The sequence below is a fragment of the Haemaphysalis longicornis genome, unplaced genomic scaffold, assembly GCF_048455015.1.
Source record: "Haemaphysalis longicornis isolate Haplotype H1 unplaced genomic scaffold, Haemaphysalis longicornis Haplotype H1 scaffold_7, whole genome shotgun sequence".
Classification (NCBI taxonomy): Eukaryota; Metazoa; Arthropoda; class Arachnida; order Ixodida; family Ixodidae; genus Haemaphysalis; species Haemaphysalis longicornis.
This window is the reverse complement of record NW_027526422.1, coordinates 143296100-143321021: the sequence shown is the minus strand read 5'-3', so window position 1 is coordinate 143321021 and position 24922 is coordinate 143296100. Positions and strand designations below refer to the sequence as shown.

General features: G+C 48.3%; 1 protein-coding gene across 1 annotated transcript in view; it reads left to right on the top strand.

Annotated features, from left to right (window-relative positions):
- The window catches only part of LOC144146580 (uncharacterized), a 119555-nt gene extending 95071 nt beyond the window's left edge, over positions 1-24484 (top strand). Inside the window, exons 10-11 of the mRNA XM_077678523.1 lie at positions 7428-7566; positions 22896-24484. Coding sequence (XP_077534649.1) covers positions 7428-7566; positions 22896-23406 — 650 coding nt within the window. The 3' untranslated portion in view covers positions 23407-24484. The remainder of the gene's footprint in view (positions 1-7427; positions 7567-22895) is intronic.
- Positions 24485-24922: the final 438 nt, after the last annotated feature.

Sequence of the window (24922 nt, the reverse complement as noted above, 5' to 3'; positions counted from 1 at the left end):
GTGGACCGGCTGTCCAGCTCTGACCTCTCGACCCAGCGCATGCTGATAGAGAGGGCACGAGCAGCCAGCAAGGACCAGGGCATCCCGGACTAGCGGACGCCCCCCGCCGGTGCCCTCACCATCCTGCACCTTTAAGCTCGAAATTAAAGATGTCTATTCTCTCTCTTTCCGGTGCAATTATAGATGTATTCATGGCCGTATCCAATGAACAGCTGAACCCTTTTTACATACCCTTTCAACACCCTAAGAAAAACCAAGGGTGTTGAAGTTGATCAACGCCGTATTTTTACACAAAAAGATTGTAGGGCTACGAAAAAGTGTTGAGATTCAAGAAAAAGGTTGTAATGGGCTCCCAACGACCTTTTTCCACTTACGCTACACCCTTCTTGACCGAAAATGGTGTAAAAAAAGTTGGGTGTGCCCGACATGAGGTGCCCTGCCATGTCGTGCCCTGCAGTGGTCTACCCGCACCATTTCACGACACCCAAAATGTCGTGGTGAAATCAAAAGACCGCTCTCCCCTCAGCTCTCGTCCAGACCCAGATGGCCTTAGTAGAATGCTCTTGAAAAATAATCGCTCAAACGTCGGCCAGTCTTCTATCGCTAGTTTCTCAAGAATCATTAGACACAAGTAGTATAACAGATGACTGAAAAAACACGCATGTAAACCTGTGCTTGAGGGGCATTAAACCAGTGCAAAAAAAACCAGTGCAAAAAATGTAAACCAGTGCGCAACATATTAGATGCAGAGCATCTGATTCACTCGCCTTGTCCCTCCGGCGTCGTCGTCGTTGTCGTCATCGTCGGCGTTGTCCACCCCTCCCCCATTCTCCTCGCCGCGCCAGCTGCGTCTCTCCGCCGCTCACCCCCTCTCCTCTCCGATAGCAAACACTCTCTCGCGAGGGGCATTGGATTGGATTCGATTATATTGGATTGGCATGGCTTGGCTTGGCTTGGATTGGATTTGGGTTGGATTGGATTAAAGTGGATTGTGTTGGATTGTGTTGCGTCATAGCCGCGGCACGTTGCGTTATAGCCGCGGCAGACGCGCTGGGGCCGGCGCATGTGCAGTACTCTCTCTTCCGCTGTTTCCTCTTCTTCGGACGTGCTGCGCATATAACCGGTATGCCGTTCTCCGGCGAAGCAACATCCACGCTTGGCTCAAACACCTAGAGGCCACGCCGCTTTACAAGTACGCCAACGTCGTCATCGGCTGGGACCGGCTTACGCAGTCCCCTCAACGTTATGCGCGCTATAAAACGCAGTCCCCTCAACGTTATGCGCGCTATAAAACGCAGTCCCCTCAACGTTATGCGCGCTATAAAACGCGGTCCCCTCGCCGCTCCGCCTATGCGTCGCATCTAGACAGGGGTTCCCGCGAGGGGAGGTGGGAGTTTTGTCACGAAGCTAAAGATGAGGCTGTCGTCTTGAAGGAAAAGCGCGTTTATTGGAGCGAACTCGTGTTCCCCTAACAACTCAAAGAGTACACAGGCGCTACAGCAGCAGTCAACAATTCGACGTGCGTCGGCGAGCGTTGGAGAGTGGAATTGAATGCCCCGTCATCTGATCTGCAGGCTTTTAAAGACGATAGTCTTTCTTGGGCTACTTAAACCCAGAAATTTTGGTCTGTCTGTATATCTGTCTGTCTGTCTGCCCGTCTGTCTGTCTGTGACTCAATTCAGCCACCCGGCCAAAGTAAAACATTGCCTGCGCAATAGTATTATATAGTCACAGCTAAATGTCCCCGTCTAAGTCCGGTGTAATGTTCATACTTGTCAATATTGTTGAAGAACAACAAGATATTACGCATATATAAGACAACAAATTAATACAGAAGTGATATTTGCAGCGCTCCTTCATAAAAAATCGTACATATTGGATTTTGGCGAGGTTAAATACCTCATCAACTGAAGAAAAAAAAAATATCACTCCGCCGTCGCCTGCTGTCGCCCGCGCCATATAGCTTCTGGCGGCAATTGAAGAAATCAAGTGGAAAGAGTTACGAAAGGTTCCACTAGATATGTTCCACGTTCTGCTTGGAACGCACGAGGACTAGGGAAACGCGATTCTATAAACGTTGAAGTAGGGCGCCTCGATTCACACGCGTCTTCGCCGTACGGCAGCGTTGGCATCGAGACACCCGGTTAGGAGTAGTGGAACGCGGGAAATTTAAAATTATTTAATCAAACCTTTACCTTGGCAGGAGCGCGACGCAACAGAAACAACATGAGAGGTGAGTGGGAAAGCGAAGGGGGCATTTACTTGGCAAAAGTCGATAAAGACTATCGTCTTTTGACGTCATTTGCAACGAGAGGAGCAGATACGGGGCCAATTTTTTTATCTTTAGGCGCGACGGTTTCTCGAACCGTCGATTTACATCCAGAACAAAGACGATTATTCTAGTCTGTTCACGTTAGTTCGGAACGCTCTCCCTCTCAGAAGAGATAAGATATGCGGCATAGAAAGAATGGAGCACCGCTTCCCTTGGCACACAGATAACACAGGCCGGCGCAGCCGGGCGTTAAAAGTAAAACATAAATAAATAAACCCAATGCATGGTTCGCGTCATTACCCCCCCCCCCTCTAAGAGTGAATGGACCCGATGCTAACATAAGCGACAGTCCGAACAAAGAAAAAATAAAAGTCCGTGATCGTGTGTAGAAAGGTTTTAAGCGAACCACGTGGACGACTTCGGGTCGCGTGCGTTGTCGTGATGTGCCGGAATCACCATCGGGGATCACTTCGTAGGTAAGTAGGCCAACACGTCATAGAATCTGGTAGGGTCCGAAATACCGTCGTATAAGCTTCTCACTCAGTTCGTGTCCTCAGAAGGGAGTTCAAACCACACACAATAACCTGGGTGGTACTCGGCGTCTCGGCGTCGAGGTTGTAGCGGCCGGCATCCACCAGCTGCTGGTCCGTTGTACGAACTCGAGCAAGCTGGCGGGCCTCCTCCACACGCTCAACGTATCCTTGGACGTCAGCGTTGAGGTAGTCGTCTTCTACGTGCGGAAGCATGGTGTCAAGCGTCATAGTCGGCCGCCTTCCGTAGCCAAGCTCGAACGGTGTCATCTTCGTAGTTTCTTGGATGGCCTTGTTGTACGCAAACGTGACATATGGGGGCACTTCATCCCAGGCTTTATGTTCAACATCGACGTACATGGACAGCTATCCGCAATCGTCTTGTTCAATAATTTCGTTAGTCTGTTCGTTTGGGGGTGGTGGGCTGTCGTTCTTCGGTGATTCGTGTTGCTGTAGCGTAAGAGTCATTGCATCAGCTCGGCAGTAAAGACCGTACCGCGGTCCGTAATTAGAACTTCAGGGTCTCTATGTCGCAGCAGAACTTGACTTATGAACTTTGCGACTCCTTAGGCAGTTCCCCTCGGAAGAGCCGCGGTCTCTGCGTAGCGCGTCATGTAGTCTGTCGCTGCGACAATCCACTTGTTCTCGCATCATGACGTAGGGAATGGGCCTAAAAGGTTCATTCCAATCTGGTGGAAAAGCCTGGATGGGACGGAGATCGGCTGCAGAAGTCCGGGGGGTCTCGTCGGTGGCTTTTTTCGTCGCTGGCAGTCACGGCAGCTCCGGACGTAGTGGGTGACGTCGGATGTAAGGCGGGGCCCGTAGTCCCTCGCCTTTATTTTTCCATTTGTGCGAGATGTGTCGAGATGTCCGGAAAACGGGTCGTCATGGCACGCTTCCAAAATTTCGTCACAAAGATCTGCCGGGATGACAAGAAGGTAATTCGTTCTCGTTCCGGGGCGGACATTTTTCTTCACGAGGACGGAGTTTTTGAAGCTGAATGGTGGTAAGTTTTATATGAACGCCACAGGCACGGCGAGGTTGCGTCCTTCGAGGTATTCGATCATGACGCGCAAGTCGGGGTCAGCACGCTGCTAGGCGGCTAGGTCACTGTCTGTAACGACTTCGAAGAACGCGCGGTCTTCATCGCATTCTTGTAGTGGTGGGTCGACGGGGGCGCCGGACAGGCAGTCGGCGTCGGAATGTTTCCTGCCAGATTTGTAGACGATTGTAACGTTGAATTCCTGCATGCGCAAGCTCCATCACCCAAGGTGGCCAGAGGCGCCCTTCAAATTGTCGAGCCAACACAGCACATGGTGGTCTGTCGCAACCTTAAACGGTCTACCATACACGTATGGGCGAAATTTTGAAATAGCCCATATAATAGCCATGCAATCTTTCTCGGAGGCAGAGTAGTTTTTCTCATTCTTCGACAGACCACTGCTGGCATAGGCGATTACCTTTTCGCAACCGCTTTGCTTTTGGACGAGGACGGCACCCAAACCTATATCACTGGCGTCCGTGTGCATATCCGTTTCGGCGTTTTCGTCGAAATGAGCGAGCACGGGCGGGCTTTGCAGGCGTTTTTACAGCTCGCAGATTGCGTTTTCTTGGTCGTTTGTCAAGCTCAAAGGCGTGCTATCTTTTGTCAAGCGTGTGAGTAGCTCTGCAATGCGTGCGAAGTTGGCGACGAAGCGCCGGTAGTTTGCGCACAGTCACAGAAATCTTCGCACGCCCTTCTTGTCTTTCGGCCTTGGGAAGTTCGCAATGGCTGAAATTTTTGCCGGGTCGGGCAGGGCAAAAACTTGATTGATTGATTGTGGGGTTTAACGCGCCGACGCAACGCAGGCGATGAGGCGCGCCGTAGTGGAGGGCTCCGGATTAATTTTGACCACCTGGGGATCTTTATCGTGCGCCGAAATCTCGTACACACGGGCGTTTTTGCTTTTCGCCTCCATCAGAAAAGCGGCCGCCGCGGCCGGGAATCGAACCCGCGACCTCGTGCTCAGCAGCGCAACGCCTTAGCCACTGAGCCACCGCGGCAGGGCAAAAACTTCAATTCCTCATACGCGAAACGGCACTTCTCAGGCTTCAGCGTTACCCAGGACGTACGAATGGCCTCGAGTACAGACTCCAACCTTGCAAGGTGTTCATCGAAAGTCCGGGTGAATACCCGGACGAGGCAAGTTTGTCACTTCAGGCCAGCTAGCACAGTGTCCATGACTCTTTGAAACGTTGCTGGCGCCGCGCACAGCACAAAAGGCATCACCTTGAACTCGTATAGGCCGTCCGGGGTTATAAATGCAGTTTTCTCTCGGTCTCTCTTGTCCACTTCAATTTGCCATTAGGCGGTCTTCAGGTCCCTCGACAAGAAGTACCTGGCATGGCAGAAGACGACGTGTTAGAGCAGGGCGGGGTTGACGAACAGCCGCGGAGTATGTCATAGCTTGTGGCTCGCGGGGTGCTTCAGGTGGCGTAGAAGTTCCGAACGCTTGTTGCACTTCTTCCCTAACCACGTCGGTAAGGGTAGCTACTTCGGGCTGCGGCAATGTGGGGAGAAGTTTCCGCAGCTCCTCTCTCACTACTGCGAGGATGGTCCCAGGTAGGCTATCAGCCGGAATCCTCATATTGTCGATTTAGTCCGCATTGGCCGCGCCAACAAAGTTGCGGTCATACTACTAGCACGCATTTCGAGGGCCTTCTCAATTGTTGTGGCTTTAACCACAAATTCGGCGACAGTTTTGGGCGGGTTTCGGACATGTCTAGCAAACAGTTCCTCCTTCACACCACGTATCAGGAAGCGTAACTTCTGTTCTTCCGTCATTTCGGGGTCCGCGCGGTGAAATAGCTGCTTCACCTCCTCAACGAAGATCACGACCCCTTCATTGGGGTGTTGCGTGCGCGTTTCCAACAAAAGGGCATCTCGTTCTTTCCGCACGACGGTAGCGAATGTTTTGAGGAACTCGCTCATAAAGAGAGTCCAGTCTGTTAGGGAGCATTGATGGTTCTCAAACCACGCTCGGGCCGTATCTTCTAAATGGAAGAAAACAAGTCGTTAGGTTTCTTCGTCATCCCACCTGTTAAAGATGCGGACGGGCTCCACTTTCTCCAACCAGTCCTCAGGGTCTTGTCCGGGGGATCCGCTGACCGATGGTGGTTCCCGGGGCTGTTTCGGGACGAGGATCATGGTGGTTTTCCAGTCGTCTTCTTTCTTCCCGTTATCCGGAAGCAGTCCAAACTCTGGCTGAAGATCTTGCTGTCGCGAAGCGACTGACACGAGTTGGGCTCGCTTGTCGGCTTGACGAGGGCTTAAAGTGCAGTACCAAGCACCTCTACCAGATAGCAGGAAGCAAATGACGAGGCAATCGTCTTGAAGGCAAAGCACGTTTATTGGAGTGAAGCAGGCGGCGAAGCAGCCGTCAACAATTGTGTCGGCGAGCGTCGGAGAGTGGAATTGAAGGCCGCGGCGTCTGCTCTGCAGGCTTTTTATCGTTAGTCGCGACTGTTTCTCGAACCGTCGATTTACATCCAGAACAAGGAAGATTATTCTAGGCTGTTCACGTTAGTTCAGAACGCTCTCCCTATCAGAAGAGATAACACATTCGGCATAGAAAGAAAGAATGGAACACGCGCTTCCCTAGGCACACAGATAACACAGACCGGCGCAGCCGTGCGGTAAAAGCAAAACATAAATAAACAAACCCAATGCATGGTTCGCGGCAATATGGTATTCACCCAAGTCATGGCTCATTTAAATACAAATATTTACCGTTGGCAGATTAACTTGAATTTCGATATAACCGATTATGCCAAACCAAACTGCTGGAGTTGGGCGCTTACCCTATCTGTAGACATGTCTCTTAACGCAGACGCAATATTCATAGATGTTTTAAAATCCTGTGATCGCGTAAACCACAATCAGCTGGTAACCTGCCCCGGGAATGTCCCTAAAAGCAAGCATCACAACCGCATCGCCTCTAAGCAGAGGCTAGGCCTAACCTCCTCTTCGGGCGGTGGGTGCCGTTGCGCGCAAGGCCTTCTTGGGTCCCGCAAGCAGGCGTTACTTCAGGACCAGCTGCTTAAGCAAATGGAGCCAGCGTCTCAAGTGGTGTCCAGCGTCACCCTTCTAACATGGACGCCTCTGACGCCCCAAGGCGACAACAGCTGTCCCATGGATTCTAGCAGCGAACCTCCTGTGCCTCAAGAGCCCAGTAATGTCACTGGCGACTCTGCTGAGCCCCCTGACAAACGCCTTTGCACCGAGTCTTTAACCTTAGTGCCGCGTCAGTCCGAGGACGCTAATGCCCCGACGGACACTCCAGCAGGCAACCGTAATCACTCTGACAGTAAGGTTCCCTGCCGCCTGAATCCCGCTGGCGTCCCATCAAGGACTAAAGATGCTCAACCAGCTTCCTTCAACGTGGCCATCAAACCGAAGTAGAATTTCAACATCTGCCAAATCACGACAGAAGCTCTCTTACAGATGCTATCAGCATGTCTGCATCCTCAAAGTCACAATGGCTACACTTTCCACTGAGATACCAACTCAATTTCTGTATGGGTAGCGTCATTAGAGGCGGTTCACAAGCTTTACAGTCTCACTCATATGCCCGTATCCCCCGAAGTTCACCTGCCGGGACAAGCTTACACCCTAGGTGGTACTCATGTCCGCTGTTTTGTTGTCTCGGGCGTCGATGCCATTGAGCCCTCCGACGTGCTCCGGGACACCATCCGATGCGAGACGCACCAAGTGCTCCTAGCCCGGTATCTTGCAGTCGTCGTACATGCCTCGTGACTGTTCTTGGTCCTCCGGAACCACCGGTGCGATTCATATACATTGGATGCATCCTTCGCCCCCGGCCTTACAAGACGAGACCAGTATTCTGTTATCAATGCTTGCACCAGGGTCGCATGCGCACCTCTAGCCCAAATCCACCGCCTGCTCAAACCTCGGCGACTCCGAACGCGTCTGCTGAAAATGAAAATACCCCTAAATTTCGTTGTGGGCTGTGCAAGTCTGATGATCACGATATCACAGACAGGCAGTGCCCGATGAAGCTTAACGCCGAGCCACGTACGCGTGTGAAGACCTCCCCGAGGTCCCAGATTGATCAACGGCTCCCGCTTTCAAACCGGTACGAACTCCTAGCTTCCAATGACGACGACTATACGGCAGATCACCTACCAGAACCGGTCTCTGCCACACCACCTATGAATTCGGTTTCATACAGCCAGGTGGTGCGACTGCGTCGACGTCGTCAGCGATCCCGTCTTCAAGAGGTCGACCAGAATTCCCCGGCCCTAGAAGAGGTAGATCTTCGTCTCCAGGCATTACAAACGGAGCTTGCAAATTGGACTGGTCATCGGGCCCAGTTGCTGGCACAGAGATGCTTAAAGCATGCTGCTGCAACAGAGAGCTCATGTGAAGCTATACCTGCTCTGTCAAATTCTCCCTTGCCTCCGCCTCCCCCGGCATCCTTACCCGCAGCAGCCTAGATCTCGTCAGTATCCGACACTCGCTCCTTTCTTCATGCCTCCGCTAAATTATGCACCTGCGTACATGCAACTACACGCAAGGACACTACACTACCATGGAACTGTCGGGCTCTGCCATTAAATCTTGGTGAAATTAAGGAACGCCTTCGCTAGGCTCACTTCGTGCATGGGCGCTACTGTTTCAGGAAGTGAAGGAAGTGAATGGACTACCCCGTATCCCCTTTTTTACCGGCTATGCGTCTCAAACAATCATTGACCACCGTAACGCCCCACCGACACCACCGGGTAAAGCAGTGGTATATGTCCTCACGCGCCTTCCCCAGCAAGCCATTGACCTTCAAAGTTGGTGCTCCCCGTGGCAAGAAACCGTTGCTGTGAAAGTTCAACTATGTCACTGTGCACTGATCCTGGTATCCTGCGATGTGCGTCCTCGCAGTGGTTATGCCCCGCGTGTTCGGTTTGGGTTTATTTTGCATATACGAGCGCAACATCCCGGTTTTCCCATCCTCATCGCCGGTGACTTTGTTGCTCGGCACCCAGCCTGGGGCTTTGACATGGCGAGTGCGCGAGGTTCAGATCTCCTCAAGATCATGGAGCATGCTTGCTTCACTTCTTAACGACAGGACCCAGTCAACTCGCCGCTCCAGGTCTACTCGTATGCCTCCACCTTCCCCAGATATAGCTTGGTGGCTTGGTCCATCGGCTGTTACTTGGCGGCGGGAGCCAGACTGCTGTGGTAGCGACCATCATCCCAGTTACCTCGATATTTCATCTTCACCCTCTCGTCGCCTACGTCGCAAATGCCATATTATCAAGTGAGACGAGTTTCGGAAGTCAATTAGTCAGATATCAACATTCACAGAGGATCATTTATCATCCATACAAACGGCTCTTGAAGATTCTACAACTGTAAACTGGGTTGACGAGAGCCACTCTAACCCTGATTTGCGCCTCCTTCAGCTGTGGGCGTAGCGCCGCCAGGCAGAAGTGTTCGCTTGTCGCAATACCAACTCTCCGACTTGCCAAATCCGCCTTAAACAGCTCACAGCCGCGGCTCGTCGCCATGAATGCCGGCTGTCCCGCGAGCGCTGGCTTGACATGTGCGCTTCGTTAGGGCCTCACTCTGGACTACGCTCTACATGACGCATTTTCCATTCTTTGGAGCGATCATCACGATCCCCAGATTCTGCTGCGTCAGCCTTCCTTACGTCCAACCAGAGTTCGTTGCAATTTGCAGATACGTTGGACCATAATTTATTCCCCGATTCTGACTTCGACCCAGCCATCATGCCTACCTCCGTTCACACTTCCGTCCGTTGCTGGTTCGCCGCCATTGGAAGCAGCAACCGAGGGTATACTCTCACCATTTACAATTGCGGAACTAACCGTGGCCATTGACACGGCTGCACTCCGCAAAACTCCCGGCCCTGATGGAGTAACATTTGAATCTTTCAAAAACCTCGACAGTTCTTCTCTGGAGGGACTCCTAGAGGCGTACAACCAGGTTTGGCTCAGGTGTACGATCCCCCCGGCCTGGCTTCAAGCGGATGTTATCACTATCCCGAAACCCGGTAAACCGAGTACACACATCCGCAACCTCCGACCAATAGCGCTTGCGGCGACCATTTGGAAGCTGTTGGAACGGATGATTGCCACACGCCTTCAGTGGTGACTCGACAAGCACTATCTATGCTACCCATGCCAAATTGGATTTCGTCCCCACCTTGGTGCCGAGGATGGTCTGGGCCACTATTCCGAGATGAACCCTATTTGCGGCGGATCCCACTGTGTTCGCTCTGTGCTGGGCATGGACGTTCACCAAGCGTACGATCACCTTGACCACGCCGCCGTAATTGCGGTACTTCATCTCCTTCACCTGCCATCCCGCCTATGTGATTTCATTTCCCTCTACCTACCAAACCGCACATTCTCCATACGCCTCAACGGATCTCCCACAGGTTCCTTCCAGCCCCGCCATGTGTCCTGGCCCCCTTGCTATTTTAAGATGGCTATTATACCTCTTGCCTGGTGACATGGTGCTGTTCCACACATCTATAGTATCATCTATGCAGACGACATCACAGTATGGTCTGTTCACCAAGACCTTCACATCCAAAGTATCTGCCTGCAACAAGCTCTACATGATACCAATTCTTGGTGCAGGTCGTACCAATTCTTGGTACGACCTGTTGCTCGTATTCATCCACGGACAGTTGGTGCTCCGATTCCGCCTTCTATAGACATTGCTAGCCCTTCCTCTACGCTGATGTTTGTCCATGCCAGTGCTTCCGATACCGTTCTTCATACCGCTCTACTCTGCCCGACTGTGTCTCCCACTCCAGTGACCTGCACTTACATAACAACGGAGAAGTGGCCATCAACGCAGGTAGAACTTCTTGCAGTGCGGGATGCTCTGCTACACACATCGTTGATAATCAACCACGCTTCACGACAGTGTGCAATTTACACTGATTCGTCGTCAGGTGTACGAGAGCTTCGTAAAACTCTCACGTCCAACAAACTTCTACTAGAAATCCAGGACATAGTGGAAACCTATACATGTCATGTGCGCATGTCATGGCGCCAACAGAACAGCCACCCCGCAATGCAGGCTGCAGATGCCAGAACACAACCCATGCCTGTGCATTATCCAGCTCCTCTTGCACCTTCGTCAAACGGTGTTCGCCTTGCCGGTGAAAAAGAACGTCTACGGCGCACCACGCGCGCTCTCATACCTCCGCGCGGTACGGATCTCCCTGGCGGGTGGTCTCGCCAAGATGAGGTCCTGCTCAGACGTCTTCTCCAGGGAGTCGCCCTCACATCCGCTGTGACGAGGTCATGGCCACCTCAATACCATGCCCCGTTCAACTCCACCTGCCCCTTTAGCCCCGCTCCAGTTGAACAGGCTACAGCAGAGCACCTGGTGTGGAGTTGCCCTGCTCTGCGAAGCCTCCGTGCTGTGCACATCGCCCCCGCTGCCCGCGCCCCGGACGTCCGCCAGATTTTAAGGCGTGAATACAAAGACCAAATCATGTCCCCCTGCTCCAATTTCTTCGCGAATCCGGGGTGCATCTGTACATTTATTGCCCCTTATGCTGAATAGCAAACATCCGCAATAGAAAAAACTGCAACGAACTTTTTAGCCCCTAAGTACACGGCCTTCGGGTAGCGTCTTATAAAAGTGATGCGTGACAAATCTGGAGGCCCAAATATGTGTCGGTACATTGCGAAAGATGACCAAAAATGGCTCTTTCTAAACCGAAACGAAAAAAAAACAGTGCCCATTACGGCCGGCAGGAAGTGATGTATCAGTCACGAATCGAGTGCCCGCGGCCCGCGCATTCGCCGATATGTGTTTCGGGTGGTTCGTTGCGTCAAAACTCAAAACATTCGCGAAATGCCGTTGGGAAGTTTGTGAAACCCTAATTGCTCCACTGCGAGCGGGTGAGATACGCCTAGTCGTCTGGTTAAACGTAAACACAGGCATCGCGAGGCGTCGTGGTGAAGCTGAGAGCTAAGAAATAGATATACAAAAGGCAGTGTCTTTCGCTAAATGGGCGCTCGCACAGCGCATAGTGCCTGTGCTAAGCGAAGCACCGTGCATTTGTGAGAGCAGAAAACAAAAGAAAAAAAGCTACTGTGGAAGGAAAGCGCCGAAACATTCCGGCTAGACTGTGAGAATTCTGTTTGAGCGCATATTATCAAAGTTTAATCCAGAATTTTATTATTATATTTGTTTACACGGAGAGGTTCGTTCGTTTTAGCACGACACCCGTGCCAAATCTTTAGTTAATGACGCTTGCTTACATGAAACACCATGCAGCGACAAAAGCCCTGTAGATTATTCACTGGTGTCGTGAGACATTCGCCGTGACCGAGACTTAATATTGCGAATTTTGGTAGTATTAGAATCCGGAACTTTACGCACGAAGAATGAATGCTTTAAGAGCCTAAAATAGGCACTGAAAAGTGCAATTTCGGCATTTATAGGCAGCAGATACTGTCCTTTAGGCACGTATAGGCTCAATTTGTATTTACTTCATCCAAATATTTTACGACAAAAATTTAGTTTGAGTAAAAACAGCAGACGAGTAATGCGCTTTGGGAAAATAATTTTATTTTCTTCGTGAACATTGCGCCTATATGAGTTGCTATTTTAGCAAATTTGCGTAAAATGCACGCTGATCCGACCCCAAAAGAAGGCTCACAATCCCTGAGAAGCAGAAACCACTTCACTTATTAGCGGCTTGAATTTGTGCCTCATTTCGTTCTATAATTGTGTGCGAAAAAACAGTAGTCAACGTCTACTGAAGTTGGGCTAGCGTTCATGTACTTCGGGACTTTCTATGAACTGATTTCCTCTGACATATCAGGAAGTTTGGTGCTCACAACATTCCCCATTTCTTTTAGCCCATGGAATAGGGGAAGTTTATGTCAGACAGAATGGCAGATTGTCAAACAGGAATGGCTCTGTGTTACAGGAATGGCTCTGTCTGAACGGAAGGGGTCTGTCTGAAGCAAATGGCTCTACCAGCAACCAGTCGTGTTTGGGAAAGTGGAAGTTCAGTCCTCGACCTTCCTACTAAGCTCAGAATTCTTCTTCAGAGTGGCCCCCAAGCTGTCAGTTGCCGTAATACTTTCTGCTACGATTGTGAAATAAGCTCGCGAATGTCCAAGTCGCATTCAAGTTTTGCGTGTGGTAAATATTATCTGCTGACACGTTTTTATTATCTGTAATGCTGTTAGTTCCACCAGCGAGTGTATTTGGAGTAGTGTTTCACCTTCAGCAGTGTTTTATGGGTAACAATGGGTTTTGGTGGAAGAGGCACAATCAGAAACTGGTGCTTGAAGAGACAACTGCCGACCGAAGAACGGACTTAACTTCAGCCATTTATTCGTTGACAGAGAAGAACGACCTCCTCAGCTCTTCACAGCACTGATTAATCCGATAGATGGTACAGGTGAAATAATAAGTGAAAGTAAAAGTGAAATAACTTTGAACAAAGTACTGAACAAGAACTAATTTTGAACAAGAACTGAGCTATTCTGTTCTGAAGTAGATGACGAATAAGGAAGCTGCGGGACTAACACCAATCAGGAACCATGCACTATACACCGATTATCAATATTTGACAGCACGTAACAGACTCTGCGCCTAATTCTCCTATGGCTATTTTCCCAAATGCCTTCGAAGGTTAACGGCGAGGCAGATAAGGGCAGTCACGCAAGAGTACTCCACAAGAGCTCAGATGAACATTCCTTTAAAGCCCGTTCCTCTTTCCTTCTTTATCCTTCACATGCTAAACTTGCCGTCCGGTGGTACTCCCGTGATAACCGGATAATTGTGCACGTATTAATGCTGTTACGTTAAAATTCGCTGTGCGTGCGGTTGTCAGATGTGCATGCGGTTGTCCCCTAGGAGGCGCGTTTCATCTTAAGCGGCATGTGCTCGGCTGTGCCGCATTCATTTTTGTTCTTTTTTTTCTTTTTATTGGGTTAGAAAGTGACAGGGCACACCGCCAAAAGCTTTTGCCATTCATCCGCGGACACAGCAAGTAAAACGGACATAGAACAAAGGAGCGGGACGTCGGTGAGGTTGGCTGTGGTGTCGCTTCGTACGGGTTTTTTTTTCTTCAGATTTTTCTGACAAAGGGCTAGGAAACACCGCGAGCTACAAGAGTCCTTGCAGACCATCGACTCGAAAAACCAGAATGCATATATAGCAAAAAACGCATTTTTAGGCGTCTAAAAGCCAATATAGGCCAGTATAGTCAAAATAGGGGCTACAACGCTCATAATCAAGACGCACTTATAGGCACAACAAACTATATCTGAAAATGCTCCCCTTCGCTTAGTTCGTGCCAGTGGTGTAGACGTTCCTCACAAACAGGAGCGAAAACTCGTTCCTCCTTCCTTACCAATTTAAAAAGAGTTCCCGTTACAAGTTCCTTTATTGCAAAAAAGAACGCGTTCCAGTTCCACTTCGAACATTGGAACGTGTCGTTACACTAACGTTACATTTCATTATAAATTAAAGTAGGGTGTCGGATTTCTGAGGCGAAATAAAGTGAGGAATTTAAGAGTCACATAAAACTACGTATATTATAGGAATATGAACACCGCCGGAAGCGGTTTACCTGGAGGTAAAAAGAATCCAAAGAAACACCCCTGGACGATTTTTTTTTCAGGGAGCACCGGACAAACTCCAAAGATGTCTAACTGCAATTTTGGTGCTCGTCTATTATATGTGCAACACATATGGCACTTCCCAATTCAGTCTTACAAATGCGCAGTAAGTTTACTGCGCTTCAGATATGCGAATAGAAAGTTACTAACATGCAGTAACGTAAATTAATGTCTTAATTTCATTAGAAACCACGTCGAAAGGAACAATTCATAGGCCTTTAAAGAATGCTGATATAATGTTACAGTGTATTTAGAATACCTTTCAGACCCCTTTGCTGGGAATTTAGTAAGGGGTTACAAAAGTGAAGCTTTGCGGATCATACAGCACAAAAAACTGAGTAAATAAACACAGCAGAACAAATAATGAGTACGACGATCGCAATGCAAGCGTAGGTCAGAAGAAGATGACAAAAAAATGAAAGTCAGCAGCGTAGTCACACATGAAATCTACCCACAAGATTACAAAGTAAGCGGAACACACAGGGTAGTAGATAAAGGAAACAACCAAAGGTAGCCAAATATGTGGACGTGACGCACGAATCAGTGGCGATGGTTAGAAGTACGCGTAAGGGAAAAGTAGAGGAAATAACACGGAGTTTAATCACACTCGTAAAAAACATATTCACTATAAAAATTTAGTCGGGCACAAATTGCGACACGATAAAGTAAAAGAGAAAGCACAAATGAATAAAAAGTAATGCATAAACAAAAAAACACGTGCCGTGGCACTGAAAGGAAAGATTCTTTGGTACTTCAAGCAGAAAATAGTTAAGCGCATAACAAAGGTACGTGATATGCCAGAAGAGAAAAACATATAGAATGAATGAAAAAATACCAAAACAATGAGTGGGAGAAAATGCCCGAATGAATAGTCGCAACTAAGTAGAGTCCCTTGTTTCGACTTAGCAAGAGTTGCATCTCGATGTTGGAGGAAGGCAGACAAACCCGTTTTTTCTTCAACACTTTGTATGCAATGTTGAAGAGCCGTCGTACGGAAGCGCTTGAGGGTACGAGATGTGTTGTACTTGACGAAAAGTTGGTTCAGTCAATCGAAGTTCCTCATCTGCGACAGCGGGTAGTCAACTGGTACCAGCAGGTACCGCGACAGCTCATCCTATGCCTCGGATGGAAGGGTTTGCTGCCCAAAGAAAAAGAAATATTCGAGCGCGGACGAGGTGGAAAAATCTGCGCTTGAAGGCTCGGTCACCGCAGCCAGAGTTTTCTTTACGTGGTTGGTCACCTTGTCTCGCATAGAACAGTTTGGAATTTATGATATCTTAAACGTTCGGATTAACAACTTGCGACAACGAGCTCGCGCTTTCCTTTGAGCGGTTCAAACCCGCAATTCCAAATGATTTCCGGTGACCCCGCGACCCTTTGAACGACCTCACAGCGAGAGCAACTCCTTTGACAACAGCGCACCCGCGGCTGGCGCGCACTAATGCGGTAGTTCCCCTGACAATATACGGTGGTTTCACAAGGTACCTGTAGCTGCGCTCGGACTTAGAAACCTTTCCCCGGAAGGAAACAATTCTATCGGCCATACGCTAATCTTGGTCTCCCCACACAAACTATGAAAGGTGAGGTGAGTGTAAGAGGGGAAAAGGTTCCCAGCCTGCAGCACATATGCATCGCAGGTAATAAAAGGAGGAGGACGGGATAGGAATATGGGTTGAGGTAGTGGTAGAAAGATGGTTGGGGCAGAAAAAGGATGGGGTAATGGGGAAGTGAAGATAGATATACTATCAAGAAAAACGTTCCCTCGCCTGCGCTATTCAACCGTCCAACGCCGCTTAAGCTCAACCGGAATTAAAGCAAGCATAAGCTTCGGCCCGCTGCGTGGTTATTCTTCCTTTGACATTAGAGAAGCACGTTCCGCTGAAGGGCGGGCAAATTGTACACCATATAGGAAGAGAAACGCAGTAGCGACTTGTGGATTTTCGTACTCAAGCCTTGGCATCAAAAACAGCCCATTCTAAGCGATGTAACGTTTACAGAAGGAACGCCGTTCCTGCCGTTCCTTCTTAAACCTAACGAGTTACCGTTACAGTTCCACCGACGCGTAATAGAATGGTGGCGTTTCTCCTTTCCTCCCAAAAGGAACTAGTTTCAGGAAGTCCGTTCCGTACAACACTGGTTCATGCTTATCTGCTAAATAGGTTCGATGGGATCTCAAGTGAAAAAAACGGCACTATGTCTAAATTTCTCGTCTCCAGTTAGGGTCAAATCTTCATATAAAGGAATCACGCGGGACCACCCCAAATCGTTCTTTATCTTGAAGCATCGTTGTAATGACAAACTTGCGGTTATAAGCCAGTGCTATACCCAGGAGTAAAATTGCGCACCTTGGCAGTATCCGCATGCGGAGACAAGCAAACTCTCAAATCAAAACGTCTCACTCACTTCAAAGCAGCTTTATTTGAAGAAACAAGGTATTTTCTTCTGGTGAGTGCAGCAGAGATGACGGATTTCACACTGCGCAACACCTCATCCAATAAATGATCGCGACGAGCGATGAACCTGTGGACTTTGTTTATGTGCAGTAAAACCACAATTTTTGGCTCATATTATTCGGTGTTCTGTGAGCCACAGACGTCTTCGTTCGCGTCGGGACGATGACTGCTGTCGCTTTTCCTTGGCTGTGTCACTAGCTGCATTGATCGTTAGATCTCGCACGACCGTCGCAGCAAGATCACTCACAACAAAGAAACACGTGCCCGCCCTCGTGAATAGCGGGAAAAGAACCCAACCACCGACCGGCCAGTGCCTCACACCCAAAGCAGCGAAAGAGAAAGTGGTAAAAGCGGCTAGGCTACTGCACATTTTACTAGAGCTTTGGGGAGGCGCTAGCAATTGGCGCTCAACATGGTCATGATGATAGCTACTCCAGTTGGGAGAACACAGACAGAAACTGCGGTTTCTGCTTCACGCAACAGTTGCGGTGCTGTTTACCCTAATTCGTAATACTTATGTTTCTCGACTGTAAAGGACAAAATAAATTACGTGCGTTATTCTGAATTATGCGCTTTGCGAAAATTCCTAGTGTTGAAATATTTTGCATTCAAAATAAAAACAATATGGCGGGGATATTGCAAATGTTAGTAACTGTGAGAAATTCGTGTATGGGCGGTGTGTGGCAAGGAGATTTGGTTGTATTACCCATTCTGCCAAATGGGACCCCTTTTGTCCTTTATTTTCTTAACGCTAGTTTTTATTATTTTTGCGAAGTTCTTGGAACTGAATGAATTCCGTGCAGTATACCGCATAGCTGCTGTACTTGTTCGGTCTCCGACCGGCCGGGACAACAGTGACAACAGCGTATCGCCACGGGCAGGCCGGACTCGCACATGGTGCTCTCGTAGAGTCGGCCGGCCTCGATCATGCAGGGCGCCGCACAGCTGCCGTACTCGTTCCTGCCCCGAACGGCCGCTTAAACAGCGCATCGTCTCGCGGGGGCCGTTCTGGCGTATTGCGCACTCGTAGAGCCGCCCGGCGGCGAGCTTGCAGTATAGCCCCTACCAAGTATATTCGAGGGACCATACGTGTAATGCCCAACATCTTCCGTACTCGTTCACGCGCCGACGCACCGGCCAGCCAGGACAACATCGTATCATCGCGCGTAGGCCGTACACGCGTATCGCGTGCTCGTAGATTCAACCGTGACCCTGCTGCCGCCGTCAGGACCACGAAATCTGCCGTTGTGCAACTGGTGCACTCCCTCTCCCACGCCGTATTGCCTCGCGTCGACCGGACCCGGGACTCTTCGAATTAGCTCTTTTTGTTTCGGCAACCCAAAACGTCCTCAGCTTCTCGCAATATGGCTTCTGGCAGTGCAAGAGGCACGAATTACGTTGCTCACTAGCGTAAATCCCTATGAAAAAGGGCTGCGAAGGAGAGGCGATCACCGCACGGGTGGCCTGACTGTAACATGACATACCGAACTTCTGGCCCCCAATTGTTGCAACACTCTCCGAGGTGCTGCGTCGGCTGAAGTGGTGCCTTTCAAACTGTTTTATAAAAATACTGCGCCTGTATGAAGCTTAAAATTAGGTCTCAAGAGATTTTAGTAGTGTATACCACCCGTTGAAACCGAATTTGCGGCAGGCAAATTTTCGTTGCAGCTGCCCTTTAAAGTTCAGCAGTTACCACATGATGTCAAAGCTCCTCGCTGTACAAAATAATTTTCGACAAACGGGTTTGAATCTGTCAACATTATTCAGTGCACATATAACTGATCCCGTGTTAAGTAGGGAAGCCTTCAGAGCTCAGTTTTGGGTCCCCTTCTGTTTTAAATCTATATAATGATAAAGCATCTGGTTATAACTCGTCCTTGCACGTATTTGGGGATGCCTGTTTCCTTTATAAGCAAATACCTAACATTGATGATGTGATTAACCCACAGGATGGCTTGACTAAATTATTAGAATGGTGTGATGGATGACAAATGGCAATTACGGTATCGAAAACGAAACGCATGACTTTAAATTGCATCTTAGGCGGTCCTTCCAATCGTTATTTTGTTTGGAGTGGCCGAATTGAAAGTTTCCTGATTTAAATATTTTAGTGTCTTTTTTACGTCCCTTTCTGAGCTGGTGCACGCAGATTGCATACATCACTACCAAGGTCACTATAAAACTTGGATCTCTTCAAGGCCGCTTTTAAAGCGAAACCTTAGTGGGAATGATAGCGTTCTGGGAAAACCCAATGCGCCTCCCCATAGACCGGTTGGTCGACTCAAAAGTTATGTTAACATCTGTGGGCACATGGTGCGTGCGTGAAACCTGGCGTACAATGTGTCAAAACGGTTACTTCAAAATCGGGAGAAATGAAGGGTTCTTAAACGCATCGATCATGTATCAGGAGTACCACTTTTGGATAGATGTAAAAGGCTGCGGACAAAGTGATCCGGGGCTGCAGTCATAGAGACCATTCACCGGCAAGTTCTTAAAGCCATGTTAGGCACAACGCGTGCGTCTCCGGCGAAGGGGAAAAAGGCTCCCAGCTCTGCTGCTTCTCCAACCGTGCACCAATAGTCCAAGCTGCGCCAATTTCTTTCACTCCCTTTACTACTGTGGGCTATCCGTTAGTTAATCCCCCTTTTCTTAACCAATACAGGAATGAAACTTGCTACCGGAACGCATCCTTCAACTAACCCAGTGATCTTCCTTTCAGACAATGTTGCATGCATTTAGCACCCAAAATATTGACCAGTAAGCCTTAAAAATGCTTTGTTTAAAAATTGTTCAGACGTGTGCATTTCTTGTTTGAGATTTTAGTAGTCCGTTGTAGTTTTGTAGCGTGCGGAAAGTTTGCAAATGTTTCATTTACGTTTACATGTATTGCTTTGCAACGTGCTTACGGACGATTTTTTCTTACGTGTACATCGTTCACCTTGCTTTTGTTAGCACCTTACACGTTCCGCTATGACAGCACTTCTCTGCGTTCACACATGCACTGCGAAATAAAAAAAAAACACGGGAAAAAGCAATGAATGAACGATGTATTCTATTTCTCCGTTCTTGTTGAACTGTCGTATTGTTCTTTTGTTTTGTTTGTTTTTGACGCCTGTATGTAATAATTATCATCGCCCTTTAGTGTACTAAAATAAAAAGAAATAAAATATAGAAAAGTCATAGCATATTCAACATCGTCTGCAGTTTGGAACTCAGAAGCAGATACACCAATTAATTCACCAATAACCCACGAAATGATATAAAATTCAAATGTCGTCATTGTTTCTTCTATTATTATCATAGTGTTTTAGGAGTTCGTACATTCACGCGTGTGAGTAAATAAGGTGAGGATATATTCGTTCACGTATAAATGCTTAGAACAAGCCAGATGTGTAGTAAATTGTGTTAATGGCGATACATATCTTCTGCGGGCACGAGATTGTTTTGAATGTGCTTGTTCCATATACAGTCGTTGGGCTGAATGACACACAAAACATTTGTGGTGGCTATTTTTATGCATAATCTCAGCGCATGTTTCGTGCCTCAACTGTAATTGGAAATGAGGGCACCAGTTTTTAGCTAAATCGTAAGGTCACAAAACGCCTTTAGACAATATTTCGGTGGCACTTTCCTCGCGGGTGCATTAAATCTGAATTTGGAAGGTATCAGCGTTTCTAAACTGCGAGTTCATAAGTGCCTACGAAACGCAAGAAATTAATTAATCGATGGCCTACTTTTACGCTCACTTGTAATGTGCCTGTTGCGCGCAGTTCCAGACGAATAGATAGCTTGAAACACACCAGAAAATCATGGAAGCTCCTTCCAGGATTTATTCAACGCCTTTGTGTTTTTTGTCAAGTGAAACCTTTATAAGACATCTATCGCAACCAAAATACGAGATTTTTCAAACTAATAAAAAATTAAATCCAGCTTGCACAACCGTGCAAACCAGATGTCATAGCAAAGCGGTGTTCGTCTCACCAAAATAAACGCGACGGGCGCCTTTAAAGTCCCGAAGAACTATTACCCGTGTATGCCGGGAGTTGAAAATTAAGCTTTATGATTTTCTTAAAATTAAGTGCTGGAAGACACGCGAAGACCACCTTTACAAATGCGTTATATGGACGGGGGTCCCAAAATAGGAGGGTAATTATTATTAATACCCGTCCAGTTAAATAAAATTCAACAATTACCTTTTGTTGAATGCAAAAAGTGCGTATGATTGTATTAAAAAGTGAGAGGCAGTCGTGCTGCTACTCGGTATTAGTTGGAAGAATTTTCTAACGTGTCTTTGCTTCTAGATATCTTATTCAAAATTTTAATTGCCGTTCACATGATTACGCATTTAAAGAGAGTTAGGGTCGGTGCAACGTTCCTACCTGATGTGACGCGGTTTCGGCGTGCGGCGCTTAGTCTGACGACGGAGCGGAGCCATCGCCAAAGAGGATAACTCTCTGCCTTCATCTCTGGGCTGGCGAAATAAAGATAAGAAAGCGCAAAAGCCGCTACAGCTGCGTCACATCTGGTAGGGGCTGCGCGCCATTCGTAACTCTGTTTGTATGCGTAATCATGAGAACGACAATTATTATTTGGAGTAGGATATCTCTTAGCATTCGCACGCTAGAATTCTTCCAACTGATACAGTGTAGAAACATGACTGCCTCTAACTTTTTTATACAAATATACCCACTTACTGCAGTCAATAAAAAGTTATGTATTCAATTTTGGTTAACTGGACTGCTGACAGGGCTAATTATCATCTCATTTTGTGAGCCCCTGGACACATAACCGGTGGTCTTCGCATACTTCCCAGCACCCAGTTACAAGAAAACCATAAACCTTAATTTTTACCAACCCGGTTTATTCCGCGCTCGTCAGCATAAAACCAAGTCAAACTCAAAGTAAATAAGTGCCTATTTTGTACAGTGCCCTCTTAAGACTTCCCATACTTCATCTCGACCCGCCGCGGTGGCTCAGTGGCTAAGGCGTTGCGGTGCTGAGCACGAGGTCGCGGGTTCGGTTCCCGGCCGCGGCGGCCGCTTTTCTGATGGAGGCGAAAAGCAAAAACGCCCGTGTGTACGAGATTTCGGCGCACGATAAAGATCCCCAGGTGGTCAAAATTAATCCGGAGCACTCCACTACGGCGCGCCTCATCGCCTGCGTTGCGTCGGCGCGTTAAACCCTAATATCAATCAAATCAAACCCATACTTCATCTCTTGCCGACGCAAAGTATTCGTGGAGCGCTCCGCCGCCGTTGAAGGCCTGCACTACTTACTACTACTTCTCTTTTTTGCAATTGTTATCTCTCCTGGCAGCGCGGTGCGTTTCCTGATAAGACGCCTCTTCGAGGGTCTTGATTTTTGGTCGCCCCATCCCCCATTTGCCGCCTCCGCCGCGGCTGCCACTGCTGCGCCAAATCCGAGTTTTATAAACGCGGGTTGTTGTTGCCCCAAGCAACGCAGGAGCATACAACAATAATTTTCTCGGCGATGCTGTTTGCTCAAACGCTGACTGCTACGTCCGCTCAGTATTTTTTCTTTTCTTTTTGCGAGCCCCTCACATGAAGCAAGGCCGAGAGCAAGCCTGGACGGCGCCGGCGCTCCTCAAGAGACGCACGGTGACGTGCGCGCGGTATTTTCTTGATGTTTGTTCTGTTTATGAATGGCTCGACGAAGCGCTTAGACAGCTCTTCGCTTAAAACAAAACGACACGGGCCCTTACCGTAATTCCAAACCAGGTCTTTTGGTGGTAAGATAATATTGTATCCACTACGGTACAGCAAAACCAGAAGCGATGGCAGCACCCTTAACTGTTCGACCCACGTCTTATCTTAACTTTTGTGCCCTTTTGAACCATTTTTGTCTTGTAGTTCACTGTAACTGCACCAAGGCACTAGTCCCTCTTCATGTTGCCTGACTACAATTTAAATACTGAGAATGAGCGGCACATAAAACAAGAATTGACGGTTCTACAAATTCGTTTCAGAAGTGGAATCGCGACTTTTGTTTTGGTTTAATGGTGAAAGTAGGCACCATTACAAATTCTATCATAGCATTTGGCAACTTCTCATTTGGCATTTTTTTCTCTTTTATTGCAGGTGAGTGGGACAGCGGAGCAACATTGACGGATGAAGTGGATGCTGGCATCATTGGAGAGCACTCGCGCAGCTCGGTCCACAATGAATTAAGACTCGAGCGAATGCCAACTCGCTCCGACATGTACATAGCGCACTCAACAAGCCCTGGATACGTTTCATATAGAGACACGTTGTACGGATCGTGGTACCTGCGCAATGTGTACAAGGTATTTAGCAGCCATGCCTGGAAGCTACCCCTGCGACAACTGTTGGGCCAAGTAAGAGAAGAAGTCATGAAGATGGCCACGCATGACGGTTCGAGGCAAACACCATGGCTCAACGAATGCGGTGGAACTAAAGAACTTTATTTCAACCCCGGCTGTCGCTTGTAGCTTAAACCAGAAGGAACACCTTCGCCGGTATTGGCAGGCCGCTGCTGCGGGTACCTTGTCTTTCCCGCCGAACATCGCTTGATACCTTGCCTCTCCGTGGGCATACGCGGCTCTTTGAGTATCCTGATAACGATCAAAGGAGGGTAAAAAAGTTTCTGGTGTTTTCACAAAATTTATTGAGATGACAGCCAGGCAGTTTTTGTTTCAAGGGGAACAAGCTGTCTGTTCAAAGGGACACTTACATTAACACACCATAATATCCTTGCTGCGCTGCCAAAGCTACTGGCACAGTTCTAAAATCAAAATGCTGTTGCAAGAATTTCAAGCTTTTTTCTTTCCATCGCATTGTTTGAACAAGCATAGCGTAAATCCCGGCTATTTTGTATGCCGAATATAATTTATAGTACCAACTGCACATGTGAGACTCTCTGACGAAGTGTCCTGCACCTATTTGGCGGAAGACCTACGCACCCTTATTATAAAGTTTTTTTTTGTGACTTCGTGGGATGTTGCGGGTAGTTGGCATTGGCGTTTGAGACTTTAATAATCGCAAAATGCAGGCATGCAACCGCTACAGTGTCTCCTACAATGTTTACTACATCTAGCATTTAGAAACGATGTGGCAACACTGAATAAACTCTCAGGAACCCTAAGCACTTCTTTACAGTTGTGAATGTATAAGTATGTAAGAATTAAATGGACACTGAAGTGAATTTGCTAAGCTCGTGTTTTTGCTTCCACTGCGTAGACTGGCTCCAATAAAACACACTTTTGTAAGTTATGCAGTCGATATGACGGTGGGTATTTTATAAATACCGAAAGAAGAAAAACTACTCTGCGTGGCCACCGGTGGCCGCACTAACTACGCCGCGACGTCCATACATGGTGCTATGTGATTGGGCGATGTTCAAGGTTAGAATTCAAACTTGTTTCGGCTCCGGCTTAGCGAAACAAAATTCGTGACGTCCGACGTTATCGTTGAGTGAACATTCTCGATATCTCAGGAATTGGCATACCGCGCAGCCGGCATTTTGTCGGCTGTAAACTGCGGCAGATAAGCCTACCAGCACGGCTTGGAATCGTAACAATCACTATCCGAGGTGTACGCAGTGGATGAACGCCCTTCTCGTCACCGGAGACACTAAAATGCCACGCGCTTTCTCCTCTCTGCTCCCCCCCCCCCGTTTGGAGCTGGCCTGGCTTATTCCTGTATCATAAGAGGCGTGTTCGCAACAGGCCAAGGGTGACCGGATTCAGGACTGTGCCCGCAAGCAGACGGAGCCTATGGCAACACCACCGAGAACTTGCCAGCGCACAAGTGTCAGTCTGCACGCATCCTGCGAATTCGCTTGCCCATAGTTTGCCCAGCGCAAAACGTAATTCCTGCGCTTTGATTTTACGCTGTAGGATAAACGTTCCGGCAGAGATGAATTCCTTACTACCCATAATAAATTCGCTGGCTCTTCTCCCGCCTTCAATTGCCCTTAGAGGTCTTCACTAGCGTACCAATCAGCGA